Raw genomic sequence first — 21789 nt, 5'->3', positions numbered from 1 at the left:
GTATTCCCACCATTGCTCTTGCTTTAAAAGGGTACAGACATATACATTTGGAAGGAAGGAAGCTCAAAGACAGAGGTGAAAGATACTGTACATGAGATTTAGTAGAATAATAAATGTCTGTCATCAGTTTGTCCAAAATGAGCCGTTAAAATAACATAAACAGGTAATTGTCTTTAAAAACACCACATTTTACCATTTTATTGGATTTTGCTTTCATATATGAAACGAAATTCCCTAAACCGATAAATAGCTCCAGAAACTCATCGAAAGAAATATCACAAGACACAGAGTAGAGTTGAATGCGTTTCCTCAGATGACAACATTTTGTTTCTTAAATATTGAGGGAAATTCACCATCACGAACCTGTTCATCAAAGATATCACCAAAAGTTCAGCCGAAATTTCTGGCAGATGGCCTCACAAATAGCTGGCAAAAATGGCTTTATTGTTATGCACAATACACCAGATGTAGCAATCCAACAAAAGAATCATTGACATTACATTAGACCTGTTTCAAGCACTTAGAACTTAGATCTCTTGTTGGTTACCTGCTGTGTGTGTTTCCATTGAAGTAATATTTTATGATACGATAAGCCTTTATTGATCCCCACAGGGGTAGTAGTTGGGAAAATACTACTGCCGGAGTTATTCGACAGAAGGCTCGCCTTCTGTTTAATAGTAAACTAGTAAACATTGTGTATTCAAAGATGAATCCCCTGAGAACTGCTCTTCCCAGGAGAACAACTTGGACTGAACCCAAAATAGAAAGTAAACCAAAACAAGTATCTATTTGACTTATTTTCATCTTTATAATGGTTCTTAAGCCAATTTATTCTGATGGTGTCGACAGGAATCTGATTAAGCTCTAATTATGATTATGATTAGAATAATGTAAAATCACCACAAAATTAAACTTCCTTGTAGCGTTAATGTGAGAACTCGAAAATCAGATTCAAAGTGAACTCTCAGCTCAGTCTGAAACAGCTTTTTATCCGTCATGTTAAAGAGTCACCTTCACATGAAACTGTTTCAGACAGAAATGAGAGCGAGATTACCCCATTAATTAATGTGACCCATGGACAGTGGAGTATTGTGGTCCTTCATCTTTTTGTTCCAGACATTTAGAGATGTTAAAAGCTCACCCAGTTCTTTAGTGTGGTTTCAGTGCCGTGCTTGGAAGAGGGGCTGATGACAAAGAATATTACTTTAAAAACACTCATGTAAAAAAAAAATCAAAAAAAAATCCCTGAAAGAAAATTCTCTCTCACTCATATTCTCTCTTGAGGTATTGTACATCATCATGAAAGACTTCTGTGCCTTCTGTTGTCATTTTCTCCCTAATGTTTTCTCTGAAAAGTGCTCTCAACGATGGGAGTCCTTGTGTATTAAAAGTCCCATAAGGAGCAGCAGAGATGAGAATTTACTGGAAGATGCCATCAAAAACATGACAGCTGGGGATCCAGAAACATGACTTAGTGCTATCTCCTGCTCTCTTTGTGCTGCAAGTTGAGGCCGTCTCCGTCTCTACCTTTTGTGTTTTATGTTTTGATTGAGCCTCTTTCTTTTTTCTTGTAACACTGGCTTTTGTGCCAAATTGTCTCTGAAAGCAGAGAGCAGTGGATGCTTTATATGTATTTATCGTGATCATTAGACTGTGCTGTCAAAGTACTTTGAGATATTGATCTCAATATTCTACATGCAGGAGATTTAAGGCATTAGCTTTTGTCATTATGTTAATTAGATGACCTACACCCACAGCACACCTACTGTTTTCAGTTTAAAATGAACTCACACACTCATTGTAATTTATTAGAATTTCAATGATTCAAACTTGTATTTCATTATTAATGAATTCCTATGTTCATTGACTTTCTCATTAGCCTATATTGTATGTCCAGTTGTGGCTGATTTGACTGATGAAACACAAAATCACGGTCTTGCATCTGTTTCTTCTAAGAACTTGTTTCAGTAGTTCCTCGCTATTTGGTTTTGAAAAACAATATGAAGATATTTGGTATGTTGGAGGACATTGATGAGTCATTATTACGGCACATATCATCTTGTTCTTTCTGGATAAAAGCCAGGAATCATCTGACTCAAAGGTCGTTCAAGATCATAGAAATGGTGACATTAAAACTCAGTAATAAGTCCACAATATATATACAGTACATGTCCAAGTTACACGTACAATACTTGTGGTCAAGTAAAGAAGGAGCTAAGAGTAGCACATAAAGATAAATGTACAATATAGAGAATCACTGAAATTATTGAAGTTTTGTTTGTTTGTGGGTTCAAGCCCAACTGATAATTTGTCCTGTAGGATTTTTAGCTGAACTTCTCAATCTATTTACTCTGAATATTACATTTTTCTCTTTAAAAAGGACAGATGGGTAGACTTACACTCAGCTTCCAATGTATTAGGTACAGCTGTGTATTCCTTCATTTTAATGCAACAGCCACAAAACAAATGCGTCTTTTATGAAGGTGATGATGTTCAGCTTTTGTTCCGACACATTTTTGAGCAGTGTTGATACCACTTTGTGATATATTGTGATGCTCCAGTCATTCAGATGAATCCAGGATACATTTTCTGCAGAAGCCCTCTATGAGCTGAAACATTTGTTAATATGATTTTAGATACAAAGACTGTATCTGATTTATGAGTGTGCAGCTTTCCCCTCCTTCCTTTATGTTATTTGCCAGAATATGTGCACTTTCCTTCCTATGGTAACTACGAGATTTGTGACAGAACTGCAAAGACATCATATCACCACATCAAGTCTCCACAATCATAAACAACCTGATTTATCAAATAGCAAAAAGCAAAATAAAAGTATTGAACAGATTCCTCTGGATTGAACAGATTGCATGACAGACCGATGAAGAAAATAAACAAGATTACTAGAGCTGGCGTTGGATAGATGAAACAATGAGCGTGCTGCTTATCCATGATGGGATTCAGATTAACTGTATCCATGGAAAATGAAACACTAGACCGTGTTTAACTGAAGAGAGTTCGGGAAAAGCAGCTGCTGTTTTTGACAATTAAAGTGGAAAACCTTCAGGCAACTTTGAGCTCTTATTAGTCTTTACAGGTAGAGCCTATTCTCTACTGAACATTCATCAAGATAGGTTTATTTGAATAGCCCGACTGTCTCAAAGGACTTCCCAACACCCACATTATGAAAGTAATCCACTCCTGCATGACCGTATCCCTTCAGTTGAGGGTGAGAAAAACTCACAAAAGCTCATTAGAAACAATAAGATTTGCCCCACTGGGACGGTCAAACATGCAGTGAAGGCTGAAAATGGTGGAAAAGATTGTTTCATCTCATCACAAGATGTATGCTGTTTTATTTGGCTGTTTTGCAATCGAGGAAACAGGAAGTTCACATTATCACCAAGCTGGAAAAATGAGACGTTAGCAGTCTGAACAAACACACATATATAAGACATCACGAATCCCTAACTCAAAATAGATAAAACATTTACTGTAATACATCTTTGTTATGTCCTAATCTTAAATTGACATCAGCGAACAATTGTCTTACTCAATTGAAAATTGATGTGCAGTTGGGAAGTTTCTACTCATGCACAAATGTTTCGAGACAAACACAAGTTGCAAAATATTTTTGAATCAGACTTGAATCAGAATTCTATTCTGCGGGAACAAAATTTGCAATTCATGGGTTCTGGCACACTCGGTGTTTGTCCAACGGACTGCTGGGTTTTGATTTGGCATCTGTATTGCTGTAGTCGGGTGAAAAAGATGACTTTTCTTCAAATCATATATACAAATGTATACAAATAGCAACTGGGAAAAAAAGCTGAGCCTGAATGTCAATGAAGCCTACATCAGGCTACACCTGATCCAAAGACCCAGATTTGATCTTTTAGATTTCTTCTGTTGATTTCTTTCCTTTCATAAATGTTTGCTTTACCGCTCCCTTTCTAACAGGTCATAACTAAAATGATGCATTTTAGATGATTTTCTGAAGCAGAGGGTAAAAAAGCAATTTCTTCTCCAGACACACCATTACATCCTGACTGGTTTCACAGTGAATTGGTTTTTCATAAATTTTCATTTACGTTCAACTGGGGCAGAGATATAGTCAAACAAAGGTAATTAAAGTCCAAAAGCCACATGCTGCTCTGATTCTGAGAGGCTAATGAAAGATTTATATTCTTTTCATTGCATGTTGAAATATTTCTTTTTAAATGAAATCTGCAGTGTGATCGGCCGTGTAATGGCCTGTGTGGCGTCTCTGTTGTGTGGAGATCATATTAAGGTTTAATAGTTTCATCCCAAAAATATCTTGTTGTGCTGATAAGGGAGACGGTGATGTGTTTTTATTTTATTTCTTTGAGGTTTGCTTTGTGGTCAGACTGCAGAGTGGTATTTTACCGGAGTATAGCACTTTCTTTTCTTTGTCTTCTTCTTTTACTGCCGTTTTATTCTTTAAAATTGGGAAATATTTCTTCAATCTTCTGCTGCTTTATATTTGACTGCACGCTTCGTGGTTTGTTATGTGTTCACTTTGCAGAAATACAGGAAAGAGAAGGTATTGATGTAAAAAGATTCTTGGTAGGTTTTGTGCATTAGTGTTTCATTCAGACATCGGCCCATTGTTGATCCTGTTTACAGGGAAGCAGAGGCAGAATACTTCACTTTAAATTCATCTATGACACAGTTGTGCAGGGAATTGCTGCAACCAAAAACTGTCATGGCAATTTTCTGCAAATGGAGTCTTGCCACTGTAGACTTCCCTGACCTTTATTTTATTTTGTTTTACTGCAACTTTTACTGCCACATACTAAATATCCAAGGGTGTAATTTCCATTAGAGATGGGGGGACATGTCCCATTCATTTCTCAAAATGCCACTTGCATTCCCCTCACTTTTATAGCTTCATGATTTCTTACTAAAATCTCTCTGAACATTGTTGTCTCACTGTCCAGTGTCACCAAAGTCCAAAAACGAGAAGAGAGAAGATCTGACTCACTAAAATTCAATTCAATTCAATTTATTTTTGTGTAGCCCAAAATCACAAATTACACATTTGCCTCAGAGGGCTTTACAATCTGTACACATACGAGATCTTCTGTCCCGGAACCCTCACATCAGAACAGGAAAAACTCCCCCAAAAAAACCTTTAACGGGGAGAAAAGAGGAAGAGACCTTGGGGAGAGCAACAGAGGAGGGATCCCTCTCCCAGATGGACAGAAGTGTAATAGATGTCATGTGTACAGAATGAACAACAGAGTTACAACACATTCAATGCATATGACAGAACCACGGCAGGAGGCAAGACCATGGTCCAGGTATAAGGCAAGGCAAGGCAAGCTTATTTGTATAGCACATTTTAACAACAAGGCAATTCAAAGTGCTTCACATAAAACTATTAAAAGCATCAAAACATAAGGCAAAACAAAAGGAGATTTAAAAACAAAGTGAAGGAGTGAAGAAGCAAAGTCAGTAATGTGCGTTAATGGTATCGTTAATATAGAATGGTAATGTGAAATAATAAAAATGGTAGTAGCAGTGGGTGTCAGCAGGGCCATGGTGGAATGAAGGACCAGGGTCCAGATAAAACCACGATCCATGGGAACCTGGGAGGCGAGAAAGCACAAAGACTACGGGGAAGAAGCAAAATTAGTAATGAGCATTAATGGGACATGAATTCATACAAAAAGAGATGAAGAAGAGGCGATAGGAGCTCAATGTATCCTAGGAAGTCCCCCGGCAGTCTAGGACTATAAAATGTGCTCACAACTTAGTAACTAAGCTTAACGAGCAGCAACGGGGCTCTTTTTGTCCTGTGTTTGGCCTCTCAGGCTACATACAGGCTGCCCTACCATATTGGTGGTGGTGGCTGGGGCTGTATGCAGCCTGGAATAGAACGCTTGCAGACTTTGCTTTGGCCTGGAAGAACGTCTTTACACAATGTGTTAGTTTTGCAGGTTAAATAAATTATATATATTTTTTATGAATCTATTCTCATTTTAAAGTAAGGCAGTAAAGCACAGGGCTTTGGTAGTAAAATGAAAATCGGAACGTATTAGATCTCCATCAATGAAAGTTAGTGCATAAATAATACAGCGATTTGCATAGATCTACTTTCTTGCTGCTCATTGATGTGGTCTGGGTTTACCAAGTTACTGCACACACTGATGAGATTGTAGGTGTACAGTAGCTGCATTCTCTGTCGCTCTGTTTTCAAATCCCAGATTGCCAAGACTGCAGGGATTTCACATTACAAAGACTCCGGCCATATGGTGTTTGTCTAACAGGAAGGGGAAAGTCAATATGACACCGATACGTTTGTATCTATTTTCAAATGATTGCAGTAATTCAAGGTGATGCACAAGTGGTTGAGGAGCTGTCATTTTAGCTGGGAACAAAAAAACAGGAGATGCTGAGGAGGTTAGTGATGATATGAAAGGACAGAGTGAAGCCCAGAGGGAATTATTGGACTGCTTGTTCTGAAGGATTTGTTCTGAATCAGGTTGTTAGAGGCCATTCAAAGGCGGGTGTCAGATTTATGAACTCCTGATTAAATGTAGCAACAAATGATGGTACAGTTATTTGTCCATACAGTAATACGTCACTCAAAGAAGAGTCTGACAACTGAAAGATGACTGAAGAATTGTCCGCTCTCAAGGACTTTAGAGTTGAGGATTGCAGAGATAGAAACAGTGACCCCAGACCAGCCACTGGAGTTAGACCTAGAAAACAGACAACACTGCAGCATCAGTCAACCTCAATCCATATTGATTGTTTTGTCACAAAATAACTCGTGAGCTCACTGCTCTCAAACATATTCCCACAGAACATTACAAGTGGAAAAAAAACAATTAGTGAAACCAAAGTCAGTCAACTGTGTGTGAGCTGTAACTCTTCCTGCAGCAAGTCACAGACAGACAGACAAAATACTGATAGGTAGATGGATTTTAGGATAGTGGCAACCCTAACGCTAACCAGTCCCTAGTCCTGTATGGTGCGACGGTGTTAGACCAAAGGTTTGACATGTTTTAGGAAGACACTGGTTGTATTGTAAATGCCACAAGATAATATGTGTAGAAATAGATATATCATATAAAATCAACAACCCAATCACCAGACCAGTACATTGATATTTGATGATTTTGTTCAATGACAGAAGATCGTGGTAGCTGAGGTTATTTTAGTCAGTGGTTGTCGATTAATTGACTAATTGTTTCAGCACTACTTTTTTTTTAAGGTACTTATACATCGCTGTTGTAAATTTGATCAACGTGTTTGTTTTGTGTATTTTTGTATGCGTTCTCTTGTTATACTGTGTCTATTTATTTTGATATATTTCATTTTTCAGGGATTGTGCGTTGTAAATAGGTTCAGGATATTAATGCTATAAATGTGACACTCGTCAACTGGGTTCTTGTTCTTAAAAACATTCAGATAGAAAAGTATTATGACCATGTTGTGCTCCCACATGTTGTGCTCCCTGCAGAGTTTAACAGCTTCTGTCTGCTTCTGTCTGAGGATGAATGTCCATGGAGTGCTCCGATGAACGACTGTAATTGGCAGTTTGACTGACAGCTCCCGTGTGACCATTTCTAGTGTATGCACTCTGCCTCAACACTAACTCACCACCTTGCTTTACTTGCTACACTTTCAAAACCAACCATAGAAATCAGCAGAGACTTTCAAATTGAGGCAGCATGCCATTGTAACTATTCCCCTTTGTCAGCTGAGCGGTCCAGCTCAATGCTGATTAATGAGCTGGGGTAAGAGTCTCTCCAGGAGGAAGCTGCCATTATATCCGATACTGCGCTTGTGGGAATTTTCTCAATGGAGTCGAAGTCAGGAAAGGCAATCAGTGCTAATCACAATGAAAGAGCACACACTTTGATCTGACTCCCCTTCCATTTCTCTCTTCCTTTGTCTCACTGGGGAAACGGATAAATCCAGCAGAGACTAGTCGGGCCGTGTTTAGCTTATTTTCAAGGTGTGTCTATCATCACTGCCTCATGAATAAAAAACATCCAGTAGTTTCTCGACATTTTGTGAGGCTGCTTTTTTCAAATTGACGCAGACCTCAAATTTTCCATTGATCATACAGTAGCATCCAGGTGGAACAAAGATAAAAATGGTGATTACAGTGAGATTTGTGATGCGACTATAATGGACGATCAGTTGCACGGTATACATACATACTGTACAGGATTGTGGAAATGTTCATATATCTTGAAAACAGAAGGTAAAAAATCAAAACAGCTAGTATGGAATTGGTATTATTTTGTTTTTCCAGCTCTTGTGCCGTGTAAATAATTAAATCTCTCTTTATTGTGATGTTCAGTCAAATCATTGAGCCGCCAGCGGCAACTCATAACGTGACCGTTTGTGAAATTATTTGTTTTTCTCGTTTTTTTATGGGATGTGTTTGTGTTTTCGATGTTTACTGATATGCTGGTAAATCTTTAAATACGTGTATTATTTTAGGATCAAAGCTGTGTTTTGGATGCTGATTGACCAGAAGAACATTTATGCTCTCAATGTTTCATGAAATGAAATAATAAAAACCTGATTAGATCCTATGTTGCCCAGACAGTAAAGGTGCATCATCCACACTCTCTCGGGTGAGAGGTGGAGCAGAGAGCACAGTGAAACCAGGGAGAGCCTCATTAAACTGCAGCGCTGACTTTTCCTGCCTCTCTTTTGATAACAGCATCCTTTCCCCATTCATCTGTTTCAGGACTCAGATTCACTTCACAGTGGCCATTGATTTCACTGCATCAAACGGTGAGTGTTCTTACTGCCATAACCCTGTTCTGCTTCCATTTGTCATCTGATGTATGGCTATTGCATTTTCCATGAATCAAAGAGGCGGCTTGAGTTTTCTTGCTTGTTTTTTTTTAAATCTTTTTTTCTTGTTACACTTTTTTTTGACATGTTCACATGATAAACAAAGTCAAGTACATGTAATACAACATACTCAACATACTCTAGGTATATTTGGTGACATGATGTGGTCATGTTGATGTGCAAATACAAAGATGCACAGACAGTATATTCAATATTTCAATATTTTTCCACCATTGCAAATAGTCAATCTGTGGTTCCTATATACACTCAAACATTTCAATGAGATCATTCTAAAGGTGTTTTATGGTCTCTGCTTTCACTGAACTGCATGTCATATGTTGACTGTTACTGATTCATGCCAGTAGAAAAGAGAGTCCTGGAAACTAATACCGACCCAGAAGTGTTTACAGTGTAACTTCAAAACATGTACAGGAAAATATAAACATTGAATTCCTCTATTGCAAATAACGCAGATAGTCACATCGAGGCCCACCTTTGATTCAGAACATCCAATTTGGTCTTGGTTGCTCAGCCTGCAGCTGTCAGTTCAGCCTCAGTCTGATGGTTTGCATCACTGACTCTGACTTCTCTTGTCTTGGAAGGAAATCCGTCACAGTCCACTTCACTGCACTACATGAACCCGTACCAGATGAATGCCTATGCCATGGCCCTGAAGGCCGTGGGGGAGATCATCCAGGACTATGACAGTGATAAGATGTTCCCTGCCCTGGGATTCGGTGCTAAGCTGCCCCCTGATGGGAGGGTCTCCCATGAGTTCCCTCTGGTGAGTAAATTATGGGGTTATTTCAGACTCTCGGGTTGTAATTCACCCTATGAAATGTTCATAAAGTTAATCAGACTCTATGTTAAAGTTAATTTGCCCCTCCCAGTGGAGCTTATCTTTGACTGTGAGCACTCGCTTGTGGTTTTATGCTCTCTCCAGCATGCATGGATAACTGTTTTTAAGCAATATGGATGTGTGCATTGTGAGAAGACACCTGCTACGCCTCTGATATACATAATTCAGAGTGAATTTCATTTACCTTTTATAGTGCAAATGAGGTTCTATAAGGCTGAATGATCTTCCTAAATCAATTTGGCTTCTCTCTGCCAGCTAATGTGCTCTGGCTGCTGCATAGTACAGCCTAATGAGGAGTCTGTCTACTGGGTAACATCTGCATCACTCCATGTTTCTATTAAAATTTGCAAAATTAAGATTAATTTCACCATATAATTGAAGTCTGATTCGTTCATGCTCTGGTCTTGTAAGCGGGTTTAAAAGTAAAGTTAGAGTCCTGGGTGACATATTTGGGTAGAAATGTGCCTTGTACTTAAGTCAGCTAACTGTTAAAGCAGAGTTTGACGAGGACATCTCTGGGAGCAAAGATTGTTCTCCAATTGTCATTCAACTCCGCTGTACTCCATCTTTTATGGCGGAGAAGCACAACTACACGGACCTCTGTAGGTTAAGATGTAAGTCTGATGAACCTGCACACCCCGTCATCACAGCTGGGTGTGATGCGTTGTTATTGAGAACACAACCAGCTGCTATATAGCTGTTGCACATTTTCATCCAGCACAGAAACCAACATATGTGTTGGATGGATGTTTGCTATATTTTTGACAATGTTTTGACTTACTAACTTGTCAGGTAACAACACACATGTGTAAATAAGCCCCTGAAAGACCTTACAATTGCACTCCAACTGGCCAAAGTCCTCAACTTACAGTTATTACATTACACATCACATTCAAATTATGTAAAAATTGTTGTTGTCAGACAAAGCATGGACTAATAATGTTAGCATTAGCTAAACGGAGCCGGATTCAGACTCCTCAGACGTTAATTGAAGCAGAATGAATGAAATTTTGAAATCGCTGCAAGGGATGTGGTCAGAGGTGCAACAGACAAATATGAAACGTTGAGAGGAAAGTAAAACACTGCTTTTCAGCCTGGTATTAAGTTACTCTTTAACTTTACTCCCAGACACAATGTGGTACTATACTGAAACACTAATTGTTGTTTACATCGACTATCAATTGTTATGTCAAGCGCTGTTGTATTCCATTCTGGCAACTGTCCATGTTTTTGTTTTTCTCAGAATGGCAACGTTGAGAACCCGTACTGTAACGGCATGGAGGGGATTCTCGAAGCTTACCATCAAAGCCTTAAGACGGTTCAGCTGTACGGACCGACCAACTTTTCGCCTGTTGTTAATCATGTGGCCAGGTACTAGAACAAATAGCTGTCCCGGTGAACATCACAGAGCACAGTTGTCCTTCCTTTGAAAGTCAATCGGTAAATAATCCTCGGCGGGTAGACACGCCGTCAGAGGTATTAAGACAGTGAGTGACGGCTTCTCTATGAATTGAGCAGATCTAATGAAGGGAAAATAAATAATCGGCTGCCAAACTGAGTTTAATCTAAATATTAATCCGGCATATTCGGGACCAGATATTTCAGAATGCAGGTGCTACATTTCTTTTTAGACTCTAGTCTGGTGGGGGGCTGAACCACACAATTTATTAAAAATGGTCTTCTCAAGATTGAACCAGTAGTTCAATCATAATAGAGCACAGTTTTAATACTGGAGTCTCGGACTCAAACTGGGATTTAAGTCTCAGTAACGATGACTCGTGACTTGGCTTGGACCTGAATATTAATGACTCACACTTGGAGTCACGCTTGTGGACTGCGGACATGAACTTGAATTTTGGATTTGACTTTCAGCATTTACCTGTATTTTCGGGGTTGTTAACAATTACCATGAGGTAAGACTTTACTTTAAAGTTAACTATATAAACATTTGATGAATGATTTATGAGACACTATAACGTTGTTGTAAACAGATATATGGACATTCTTTACAGATATAAGGACGTGTTTATCAATGTACAGATTTCGTCAACATTTATAACTTACTTACTCAGACATTTCATTAAACTGTGTAGTACTATATTGTCATTCATTTTGAGTTTATTCGCCAGATTCCACTTATGGGTGTCCACAGGAGGACTCGTAGTCTTAAATCAGCTTATGTTTACATTATTGTAGTCTTTATGGTTTTGTTATGAATGCTTTATTTTATTTCTTTATTTCCCTGCTAACATAGACACACAAGAATGACAAAATTGAGAAAAGATGAGGAAAACGTCTTCTGCAGATTTCATTGAGTGATTTCAAGGAATACAAAATGAATCATAAACAAAACTCTTAGATTTTTTTGCCCAATAATATTGAGACATTATGGCTTTGTATAGCAATCGGAGACTAAATCATTTATTAATAATTCTACGATCTCTCTTGGTCCTCGAGGTTGCAGTAAAACTCAGATACTAAAGATTATTCACAAAGCTGTTGCAGTGTCTCAACTATTCAGAACAAGTGAAATCTAGTAACTAAATGATGAAAAGACTAAAATGAAAATGTACATGAGCAGAAACAGATCTTAACTTTCGATGTTGAGAAGAACATGCATTTCTCTTTGGTAGTAGTGGTTTGAAGTTGATGTGCATGCAGCACAGGCAGAAAGCTGAAGCATTAATGGAAGCAGACAATGCTCTTAAAGGTGTTGATGCATAATACATACTGTATGCTAGATGTATAGGGTGATGTTAAATTGGTAATAAGCTAAATGCTCTTTGTTCTCATCAATGGCGCAACCTTAATCTTACAATTGTAATCTCTATAATACACTATTATTTATGGTGTTATTACTCTGCTAATGTGGTCAAACGTCTCCAGTGAGTGTGGCCCGCATTGCTGTACGCTGAAGGAGGAAGACAAAGGTCTTTTTAATCTCCTGAACACCAGTCATTGCTCTTGCCTTTGTCACTGACTTGTCACGCTCTTTGATTAAAATGACTGAGGGCTGACCTCTGACCTGTCCTTGGCTCCCACAATGATCTGTCATGTTTCATGCTAGGCAATCAATAATGCTCTAAAGAATAAGACTGCAGTACTTGCATAAACAGTTTAATAAATTATTCATAGAGCAGCCAGCGATGGGCGATTGAAACTAGGCCACAGTCACTGCGCTGTCTCTGATGGGTTTCATAATAGTGTCTGGATAGACCTCTGAGACATGAAGAGCTATACAACATATTTCACTTCTTTACATATCTATATTAAGCCTTTGTGTCACACGGTGGACGGGGGGGGGGGGCAACTTTGTTTCCGAAAAAGGTTTTTTTTGTTGGCACAAGGGGTTGCCGCTCTGCTGCTCTTAGACTTGCTCTGTGGTGGTTTGAACCAAAGTCAGAGTTGTATGTAAATGAGACTTAAACCACTCTGTGCTGATGATCTCTCTGTTTCAGGTATGCAGCAGCAGTGCAGGACGGATCTCAGTACTTTGTTCTGCTCATCATTACTGATGGCGTCATATCAGACATGGCTCAGACCAAGGAGGCCATAGTGAATGTAAGTGCAGCTCTAACAACTGGAGGACGTCTCTCTCTCTCTCTCTCTCTCTCTCTCTCTCTCTCTCGCTTGCTCGCATTAACAATGCAGGTGCTTTTAGCTTGCTGTGGCACTTCTCTTTTTTTCTCATTTATAAGCCAGTAGCACAAGGATTTGAGGCTTTGTGGGATGTTGTCTCCTCCACTTGTCTCACCCACTGTGCTCGGGTGCTCTGTTTGTCCAATATTTGTCCTTTTAATTGAGGCTCTCAGAAGGCTGAGGGGCTCAGCTGAGATTCACTCTCAGGTCAACAGGTTCACTGTATTAGAGGCAATGGTCTTACACAGCCCAGCATCTGATACACAGCAACACGGTGCTCTGACACCCAGCAGACTGGGTTTAAAGGGAATTTGCGACTGTTAATCAAACCAATCGAACAGCCACACCTTCCTTTTAAGATCTTGTCTGCTGCTCTGCACTGCTCGGCCCGAACCTGCTGTGTCCTGCTGCCACATCTCAACTCAGTTTGGACCTGGCTACACTTTCTTCTGCCCACAGAAAAAAGGACTGATTAACCTTCTTCACTTGGCATTGAGCCTTTGCCCCAGAGAGATGAATCTTAACAATAGAGTTACGTGCAACGTTCATCTCTGCACCTTTGAGTTCTTATTTGTGCTGTGGGATATCTTTAACGATTTTACTTTGCGGATATCATTTTGTAATGTTGTCAGTACTGCTGCTGACCACACTGCCATGGTCGAACCAAACAGCACAGCTTAGCCTTCAGTGACTAATGTGTCCACTAATCTAACAGGACAGCCTCTGGGGCCAACTTCCCTTTGATGTTTTTTCCTATAAGCGCCAAATTTCATTTCAGGATTTTAGATTCTGAAAGAGAGTCTCACTCTGACCTGGTAGGCCAAAATATAAATCAATTTGTGCTCAGGTATTGGATTATGTCTGTGGTTGTGATTTTGTTGTCTGGATAGGAGGCTGGCTTGACCAGTAACTTCATAAAACCCATGAATATTTTAAAATGTATAGACACATAAATAACTGCATTTGCTTAGTTCATCTGTCCACTTGGAATCAACAGAGCAAACGTTTCACCTGTCTGGCCGACTTTAAACACTTACTGACTGATTTATCTACAAATTTCCCAAAGATTAGATGCTCTGCTACTTTCTATTTTGTACAGATTTTATTTCTTATTAAACCAAATTCCTAATCAAGCCAGCATGTTTCGATCTCTGTATTTACAATGAACTCTATCCTTCTTAAAGCTGCTATAACTTCTATTTTTCTCATTGTTCTCATCATTGACCTCTTCAGCCCCACGTTATTCAAACCCAAAGAATCTGGAGATTACCAAGATACCAGAAATGTCCGGCATGATTTTGGGGAAATGTGTATCAAATCATGCATGAGTCATAGAAGGCAGCCATAGAAAACACAGAGTTTTGGGTTTGAATATTTAACTCAAGATAAACATTTTGCTTCAATAAGAAGTTGAACCAAATTGATGAAGAACTGATGATGATTTCCAACCTTCAAGTTACTTGAAGACACAGAGAAACTTTTTTCATGTATCTCTTGATCCATGCTATATTTGTTGTGCTTCTGTGCAGTGAGAGGAGGATTGTGTTCACACAGACTGATGGAGTTATATCCCCTGAGTGACTGTACAGTACAAGCAAAGTAACAAATGGTGTAGACTGAATAATTCAGTCCTTGATACAGAATCCGATCTGGCATTTATAGGTATATGCTTGTGTGGTCTTCTGCTGCTGGAAAGGGGCAAATAGAATGTATGTAATGAGTGTGAGAGCAAGAGTTCATGGGGAATAAGCCAGGTGGAGGGGAAGATAAAATGGAAAAGGAGATGGAGGGAGAATAATGATCATGTGAACATCGAGAGGATGGTCCACCTCTGACTATAAACTCCTATTAGTGACAGGCCTCTCCCCTCGGGAGATTCTTCCAGGAAAGCTGACCTACTTTTTCCCCTTTAAATGCATTTCTACCACAAGCATACATCATTCATCCATGCCAGAGCTTTCACTTCCTCCACATCAGGACTGTGGTTTAGATTCATCATGCAGTGGAGAAACCTGGACACCACAACCAGTGTGGAAGATAAGCCCTATTACATCTTTACTATTTAGGTTGAAGTGTGGCCTTTATGCTCTGACGTTAATAGTGGTGCAAACATTTCTTTATGTAAAGATCATGAATAGATAATGTGAGTCTGTACATGTTTGTCTTATTCTTAGTGACCGTTATGTAAAGAACGGTGTGTAACATTATTCCCTTGAACTGACTTGGTATTCCACATTGTAAAAGTGGCCTGCACAATATGTAGAAGCTAAAATATTATTTTATATGCTGGATGTTGTAACAACCTTTGGGCCCCTGAGTTGAATAATGCATTTTGTATGTTCTCTCTGTCCCCTGACAACCCAAACTATGCATCATAATGTGAAACACAGTCAAGAAAATGCTACGTATTAGTTATGTTTATTTTATTTTGTCCATTGTTGATTCTGTTCACTGGAGAAAACAGTGCAGGTTAATACTGACTTTGCAGAATGAGAAGTTTATTGGGAAAAAGATACTGTAAATGTAACCCCGACTGACTGTTTGTTCTTCTTGTTCACGACAGGCAGCTAAACTTCCCATGTCTATCATCATTGTTGGAGTTGGCCAAGCTGAGTTTGATGGTGAGAACAGTAAATAAAGTTCTTCAGGGAACAAATGTGTAAAAATAAAACAGTGAAAACCAGTCTGTGGTGTGTTTGCATCCGAGATGGTTTGTTTTAATCAAATTTACTCTTTAGGTTTGCTCTCATCCATAGCAAATATTGCACATAATCATCAGTATGAAAATATACTTTTTATCTGAGATTATTTTAATACCTTTTCTCTGTAGCCATGGTTGAGCTGGACGGAGATGACATCAGGATTTCCTCCCGGGGGAAGTTGGCAGAGAGAGACATTGTTCAGGTGAGACCTTTCTAATGTTTTGCCGCTTGCGATAGGAAGAACACGGCTCATTTTCCAAAGGCACAGTGGTGAAAAAGTTACATTTTTGCTCCGTTATTGGCCATGCTTACAGACAGCGATGTTGGTTGGTTGTTTTATTACAAAGCAAGATATCTCATCTCAACAGCTACAGGTGTGGTTGATAGTTAAAATTCATTCAAACATTCAGTATAAAAATGAGAAAATCCAGTTAGCACATCATGATTAACTGAGCACATTCATGCTCACCAGAGGATGAAACCACTCCAAGAGTTCTCTTATCCAAACTCAACCTAAAATGTCAACTTCGTACACAATATATCAAATGGATGGATTTCGAATTAATTAACTTTGCATGCTCATCCTCGAATTAATTAACTGTGCATGTTCTTCATCCTCAGAGGATCAACCACAGTGCTTTGGTGACCCTTTGTCCTTTACTTGTGCGCCACAGTAAAGATGATATGTAAACTACATTAATTATCATATTCTAATTGGCAAAATTATCTTAAAACATTCACGCTCGAAAGAGGGCAAACTCTTGAGATTTTAATGAACTTCTGGACTTTTATCTACTACCAGCATCAGGGAAACTTTTGTATGCTCTTTCCTTTGAACTGTCAGTACCAACAATGATCTGAAGCTTGAATTATGGCCGTGTGTTAAGGGGCCATGACGTAGCTACATAGCCTACGCATGTATCCCTATGAACGTCCTCAAAATGTACTACTTATGGGGGTACAGACACGCATGTGGCGACCTCAAGACTGTGATCGGTCAGCTTGGGCAGCTTGTGTTTTCTCCTACTAAGTTTCTGTTGCCGCTAGAGATTGTTGAGAGTGAAGACGACATTGACAAACTTGAAGAAACCCTTCAATACCTTAAATACAAGTAAAACCATCTCTGCTGCACATTTCTGCCAACTGCGATACCCCTCTTCATCACAGCGAATGAAAGAACATAAATACTGCAACGGCATGGCAGCAATGAGAAATAAGACGAGCCAAAATACCTGGATGCAACTCCTGTTATTTAAGTACACTCTAAGAAGTAATGGTTCCAAACGGGTTGTTCCTGATGGGTTTAGGTTCTACCCACAACCATTTGCTTCTAAAGAACTCTTTTTTGCGGAGAGAGTTTTTTGTAAGACTAATGCTGCGTTCACACCAAACGTGAAGGGAATTTCCCATTTTTTCCGTTACTTGCGGGAGTTTGATCGCAGGTTCCATTTTTATTCAAGCTAGACTCACCGGAGAAAAGCGAGGACTCCCTCTGGGTAGACAACGTTTCATCAATCATGGCTGAAATAACCACTATTGCTGCTTTGTATATGTTGTGGAAGTGTCAGATATCCCGAGAAACTAAACGCCATCGTGTCTGGGTTCATAACATCAAGCATTTGTCAAGCATGATTGTTGTTGGTGGCACTGCACATCAGCACTGGCCCTTCAGGGTTCTAGATGAAAGGCTTGGAATATAAAAAGGTTCTCGGAAGAAACCCCTAGGTGGGTTCTTGTTAGCACCATTAGAGGGTAATAACGTTCTGGATAGAACCCCAGAGAGGGTTCTGTTAGGGACTATTACACCATAGAAGGGTTGTCTGTGGAACCTCTCATAGGGGGTTCTGGGTGAAACCTTTCACAGAAGGTTCTAGGTATAACCCTTTTTGTTGGGTTCTAGGTAGAACCCTCGGAAAGCATTCCAGGTGAAACCTTTACAAAAGTGCTGCAATGGTGCAATCAACAGGTGAGCTCAGGGGGACAGTAAAGTCAATCTAAACTAAAGGGGTTACTAGAAGTGCTTTAGCCTGTTAGACTTGCTGTATACGTGATACATCCTTTTCATAAAGTCACACATTTCTTACAGTTTGTCCCGTTCAGAGACTACATGGACCGCACAGGCAACCACGTGCTGAGCATGGCGCGTCTGGCTAAAGACGTACTGGCCGAGATCCCTGACCAGCTCATCTCCTCCATGAAGACCAGAGCCATCAAACCTAACCCCATCCCACCGGCTTACTCGCCTGGAGACCAACTCCAGACCAATCTCGTTTGAGTGCCAAAAACAGCTCTGCGTTGAGGTAGGGCAGCATCCCTCGTGGGAAAATGCGCTTCTAAGGCCCTTTCATAGATATTAATTTGGCTGAACAACAAGATGACGAGACTCCATATTGTTTTGGAGAAATACGACTGCTTTTGGTGAACCCGCTGATGATCAGGAAGTTTTTTCTTTCCGAGTGCTTGAGGATGAGAGCGCTGAGAAGAGGACGGTGTTGAAGGAGGTTTTAGTTGTTCGCTGTCAAACCTGTCAAAGTGGTGATGTAATGGATAGCAAGTGAACTCGTAGGGAGAGCCTGTTTGAAGGCATTAATATATTAGAATGTGCCAGTGTGTATCATGTTTGTGATACCTTTTGGAATCGGTGTGTGTTGAACTAGGAAATCATAGGTATAGTAATTTATTTATTTATTGCAGAAATAATTTATTCCTTTAAGGGGGTTTCAAGGGGGGGGGGGGGGATTAAAGTCCTATTTTCCCTGTAGTTTTCCATCTTATATTTTATGATCAGTGTATTAAAAAAATCCCCATTTCCTCTTTGATAAGGACTGTAATATAATTGCATGTGATAAAACCGATTCAGCAGTTTATGAATCATTTTCACTGATAGATAATTAAATTGCAAGCAGTTATGTAGAGGACCTGCTGTGAGCTGTTGCCATACTGATTTTCCAGCACCATGTGTTAAACCTATTTATCGTATTTATATTAACAGAATGCACTAATTACTGTCCTAACAAAAAGCACAACGGTTACAATGTTAATAAGCTCAAAAATGATTATTTTGAAGGAACCAACAGCTACCACAATGAAAATAATGGAAAGGACCCCATGTTATGTTTTCAACACAGCTTCAACGTCATGCATTGTTTTAAACCGAATGAAACTGGTACAATGTTTGTAAAGAAATGACTATACTGACATATTAAAATTAACTTATATTTATTACAACAACAGTATGTTTACAGAAAAATAGATGAATAATTCAAAGCACATACTTGCTTTCCCTGTTTTATGCAGAGAGGTAAATGATTAGTCATGCTGCCATATCTCATTCGTCATCTTGCTGTTTGTGTTTCTTTCCATTATATTTGTTGTGGTTACAGTTTATTGTCTGGGATTTTGCTCTGTACTTTTAAAGGACGCTACAAATACACTTTCAAAAGACTGATGTCAACGAATACCGACTTATTTTTCTCCTTCTTATATTGATTTGTTTCCCCGGAACGAAAACTGAACAATCGCACATTTTGCAGTGAGATATTTGGGTGTTGAATGTTTTTTAAAGAAAACAATAACTGATTGCACAAAACAAAAACAGTTACGAGTCCATCTTTTCTGAATTATTTATTGTCTTATTTAGTGAATTCATTGTTTTTACTCTTTCAAATTAATTGAGTGTTCCTAGATAACATTGTTTTACACTTATGCACAGCAGCCCATTTTATAACAAAACATTGGAATACCATTTTAATACCTAAGATACAATATCACAATTGTGTTGTACAATTTAATTTAAGACAGCTGCCCATATGTTCAGGTTTGTTCTCTGCAATTTTTTTTCGTGACTGTGTAGACATTTTTAAAGTCAGATATTGCCATTGTGGCACAGTGGTGTGCATCCTATCTATTTACATTGGCCATTATTTCCATAAGCATCTCTCAGTCACTCAATATCTCGATCCAAATGTGCCTATTATATAGAAACATATCCAAATTCAGTTACCCAGGTGTTATTCTGCCAGCAGCAGCAGCAGATCTCATGTTTAAGATGCACACACAGAAAATGTTGGTGACAATAAAACTGTTGCAAGATTAGGACTATTACAGACTATTCCACGCTGTCTCTACCAGTGTCCTGTACTTTTTATACTTGCAGCTCTTCACTAATTGTCTTGAAATAATGAGAATTAACAGTGTCGCTGAGCCTTGTACAATATTCAAAGTCAAGACTTGTTTACAACTCAACTGTGGCTGTTAACATTGTCTCAAGGATTAACAGCAAACATTCATTAAGAAGTGAGTTTATTTTTGATCCGCTGTGTTGTGCATTATTCAGTCTCATTTTGTACTTAAAGCAAGTTTCATCGAATGACACAGTCTGAACTAACGTTTACAAAGAGTTGTCGTGTGTCACAGAGAATGTGAAGCTTACATTTCTCATTGTTATAATTTGTTTTGTGCTGAGAGCAAACGTGTTTATGTAATTCATGTTGCTTTACGATCTTTGTTAGCCGCATAATGTTCTTTATGCTCCCATTGCTTTAGTGCTGTCAAAGAGACGATATAGTTTGATGATATTGCAGAAACTCAGTCCAGAGGCAGTGAACTCCTTCTGTCGCAGGCCCAGGTCCATATTTGGCGTCCTTTCTTTTTCTTTTTTAATTTTTAATTTGTGATGACATTTCTCCTTCAGATGACAAAGAAGCGTTTAATCTGCTGCCAAATCCACTTGTTCATCAGAAATGAATTGAGGCCGTTAAGTTTAGTTACATAACACACATAAATACCAAAATACCTCTGCATTCAAGCCAAAAGGAAATCATGAATATACATTGAATACAATTATTATGAAGTAATTTAAAGAAGTATTATAACTACTGACTCACATATATGATATATTTACTTTGCAAGTAACCTCTTTAAATTGTTTTTCTCAAAGTGATTTGTTGTTACTTTCACATTTTCCCTTTAAAACAATCACAAGTTTATAATTACTGAAAATCAATTAGGAAAAGTAGGCTACATCATTTAGCAGGCATGTTGTCAGCGTCCGCATGCAGCTCATACACTGTGAGTGTGAAGAGATGACATGAAAACAGGGAGTTGGGCTCATATATTATGTGCACTTTTTAGAAATACTTCATGTAATTAATACAGCAAGATGGCTATTTTGGGCCGGCCTACTAAGATTATAACAAGCTACAATCTTCCTTTTTCTCTGTGAGATTTCCTCCACAGGGAAATCAAAGACTACAACCCTCAGTAGTAAACACATGATCAATAAATATGAAATGAGCACAGCAATGACACTTATGCAATTGTGAAACATTAAGTTATTATGAAATATATTTTTTCAGTCTGAAAGATTCCAACAATACATTTAATTATTTATTTTTCTTGATGGAAATGGCTTTGATTATCTCTTCATTTAGAATTTTCTTTGAGGCTGAAACCTAATTATGTACATAAGCCCCGTATAGAGAATATTCAGTGCCAACATGTGTTCAGTTGTTGAACTTGGCCTCTTTAGACAATGTGCATGTTTGTGCCAAAATGCCGGGAGGTTTGGTAGTCTACCTTCATTTCACTTGATTAGTGCATCTGCCATGTGCTTCGTTTGTTACTTAGGGTGTTATTTAGAGATTTCAGCCACCTCGCATGTTGCATCTCTGGTTTCTTTCCATTCTGTTCCTATGGACACACATTCTGTATGGGTTCTTCTTGCCACTACTCCTGTTTTATCCC

At 38.8% G+C, this 21789-nt stretch overlaps 1 protein-coding gene across 2 annotated transcripts in view; it reads left to right on the top strand.

Moving 5' to 3' along the window:
- cpne5a (copine Va) overlaps window positions 1-18734 on the top strand; it is a 62027-nt gene extending 43293 nt beyond the window's left edge. Inside the window, exons 14-20 of one of the 2 annotated variants that reach the window (XM_076095234.1) lie at window positions 8735-8781; window positions 9447-9628; window positions 10947-11074; window positions 13162-13264; window positions 15906-15963; window positions 16173-16246; window positions 18131-18734. In XM_076095234.1, coding sequence (XP_075951349.1) covers window positions 8735-8781; window positions 9447-9628; window positions 10947-11074; window positions 13162-13264; window positions 15906-15963; window positions 16173-16246; window positions 18131-18319 — 781 coding nt within the window. In that variant the 3' untranslated portion in view covers window positions 18320-18734. Of the gene's footprint in view, window positions 1-8734; window positions 8782-9446; window positions 9629-10946; window positions 11075-13161; window positions 13265-15905; window positions 15964-16172; window positions 16913-18130 lie in introns of those variants that run through there. The other variant, XM_076095233.1, reaches the window with a different exon arrangement.
- Window positions 18735-21789: the final 3055 nt, after the last annotated feature.

This window comes from Anarhichas minor, unplaced genomic scaffold (genome assembly GCF_050575085.1).
Source record: "Anarhichas minor isolate MPS153535 unplaced genomic scaffold, ASM5057508v1 ptg000003l, whole genome shotgun sequence".
Taxonomy (NCBI): Eukaryota; Metazoa; Chordata; class Actinopteri; order Perciformes; family Anarhichadidae; genus Anarhichas; species Anarhichas minor.
This window is presented reverse-complemented; position numbering and strand designations above follow the sequence as displayed.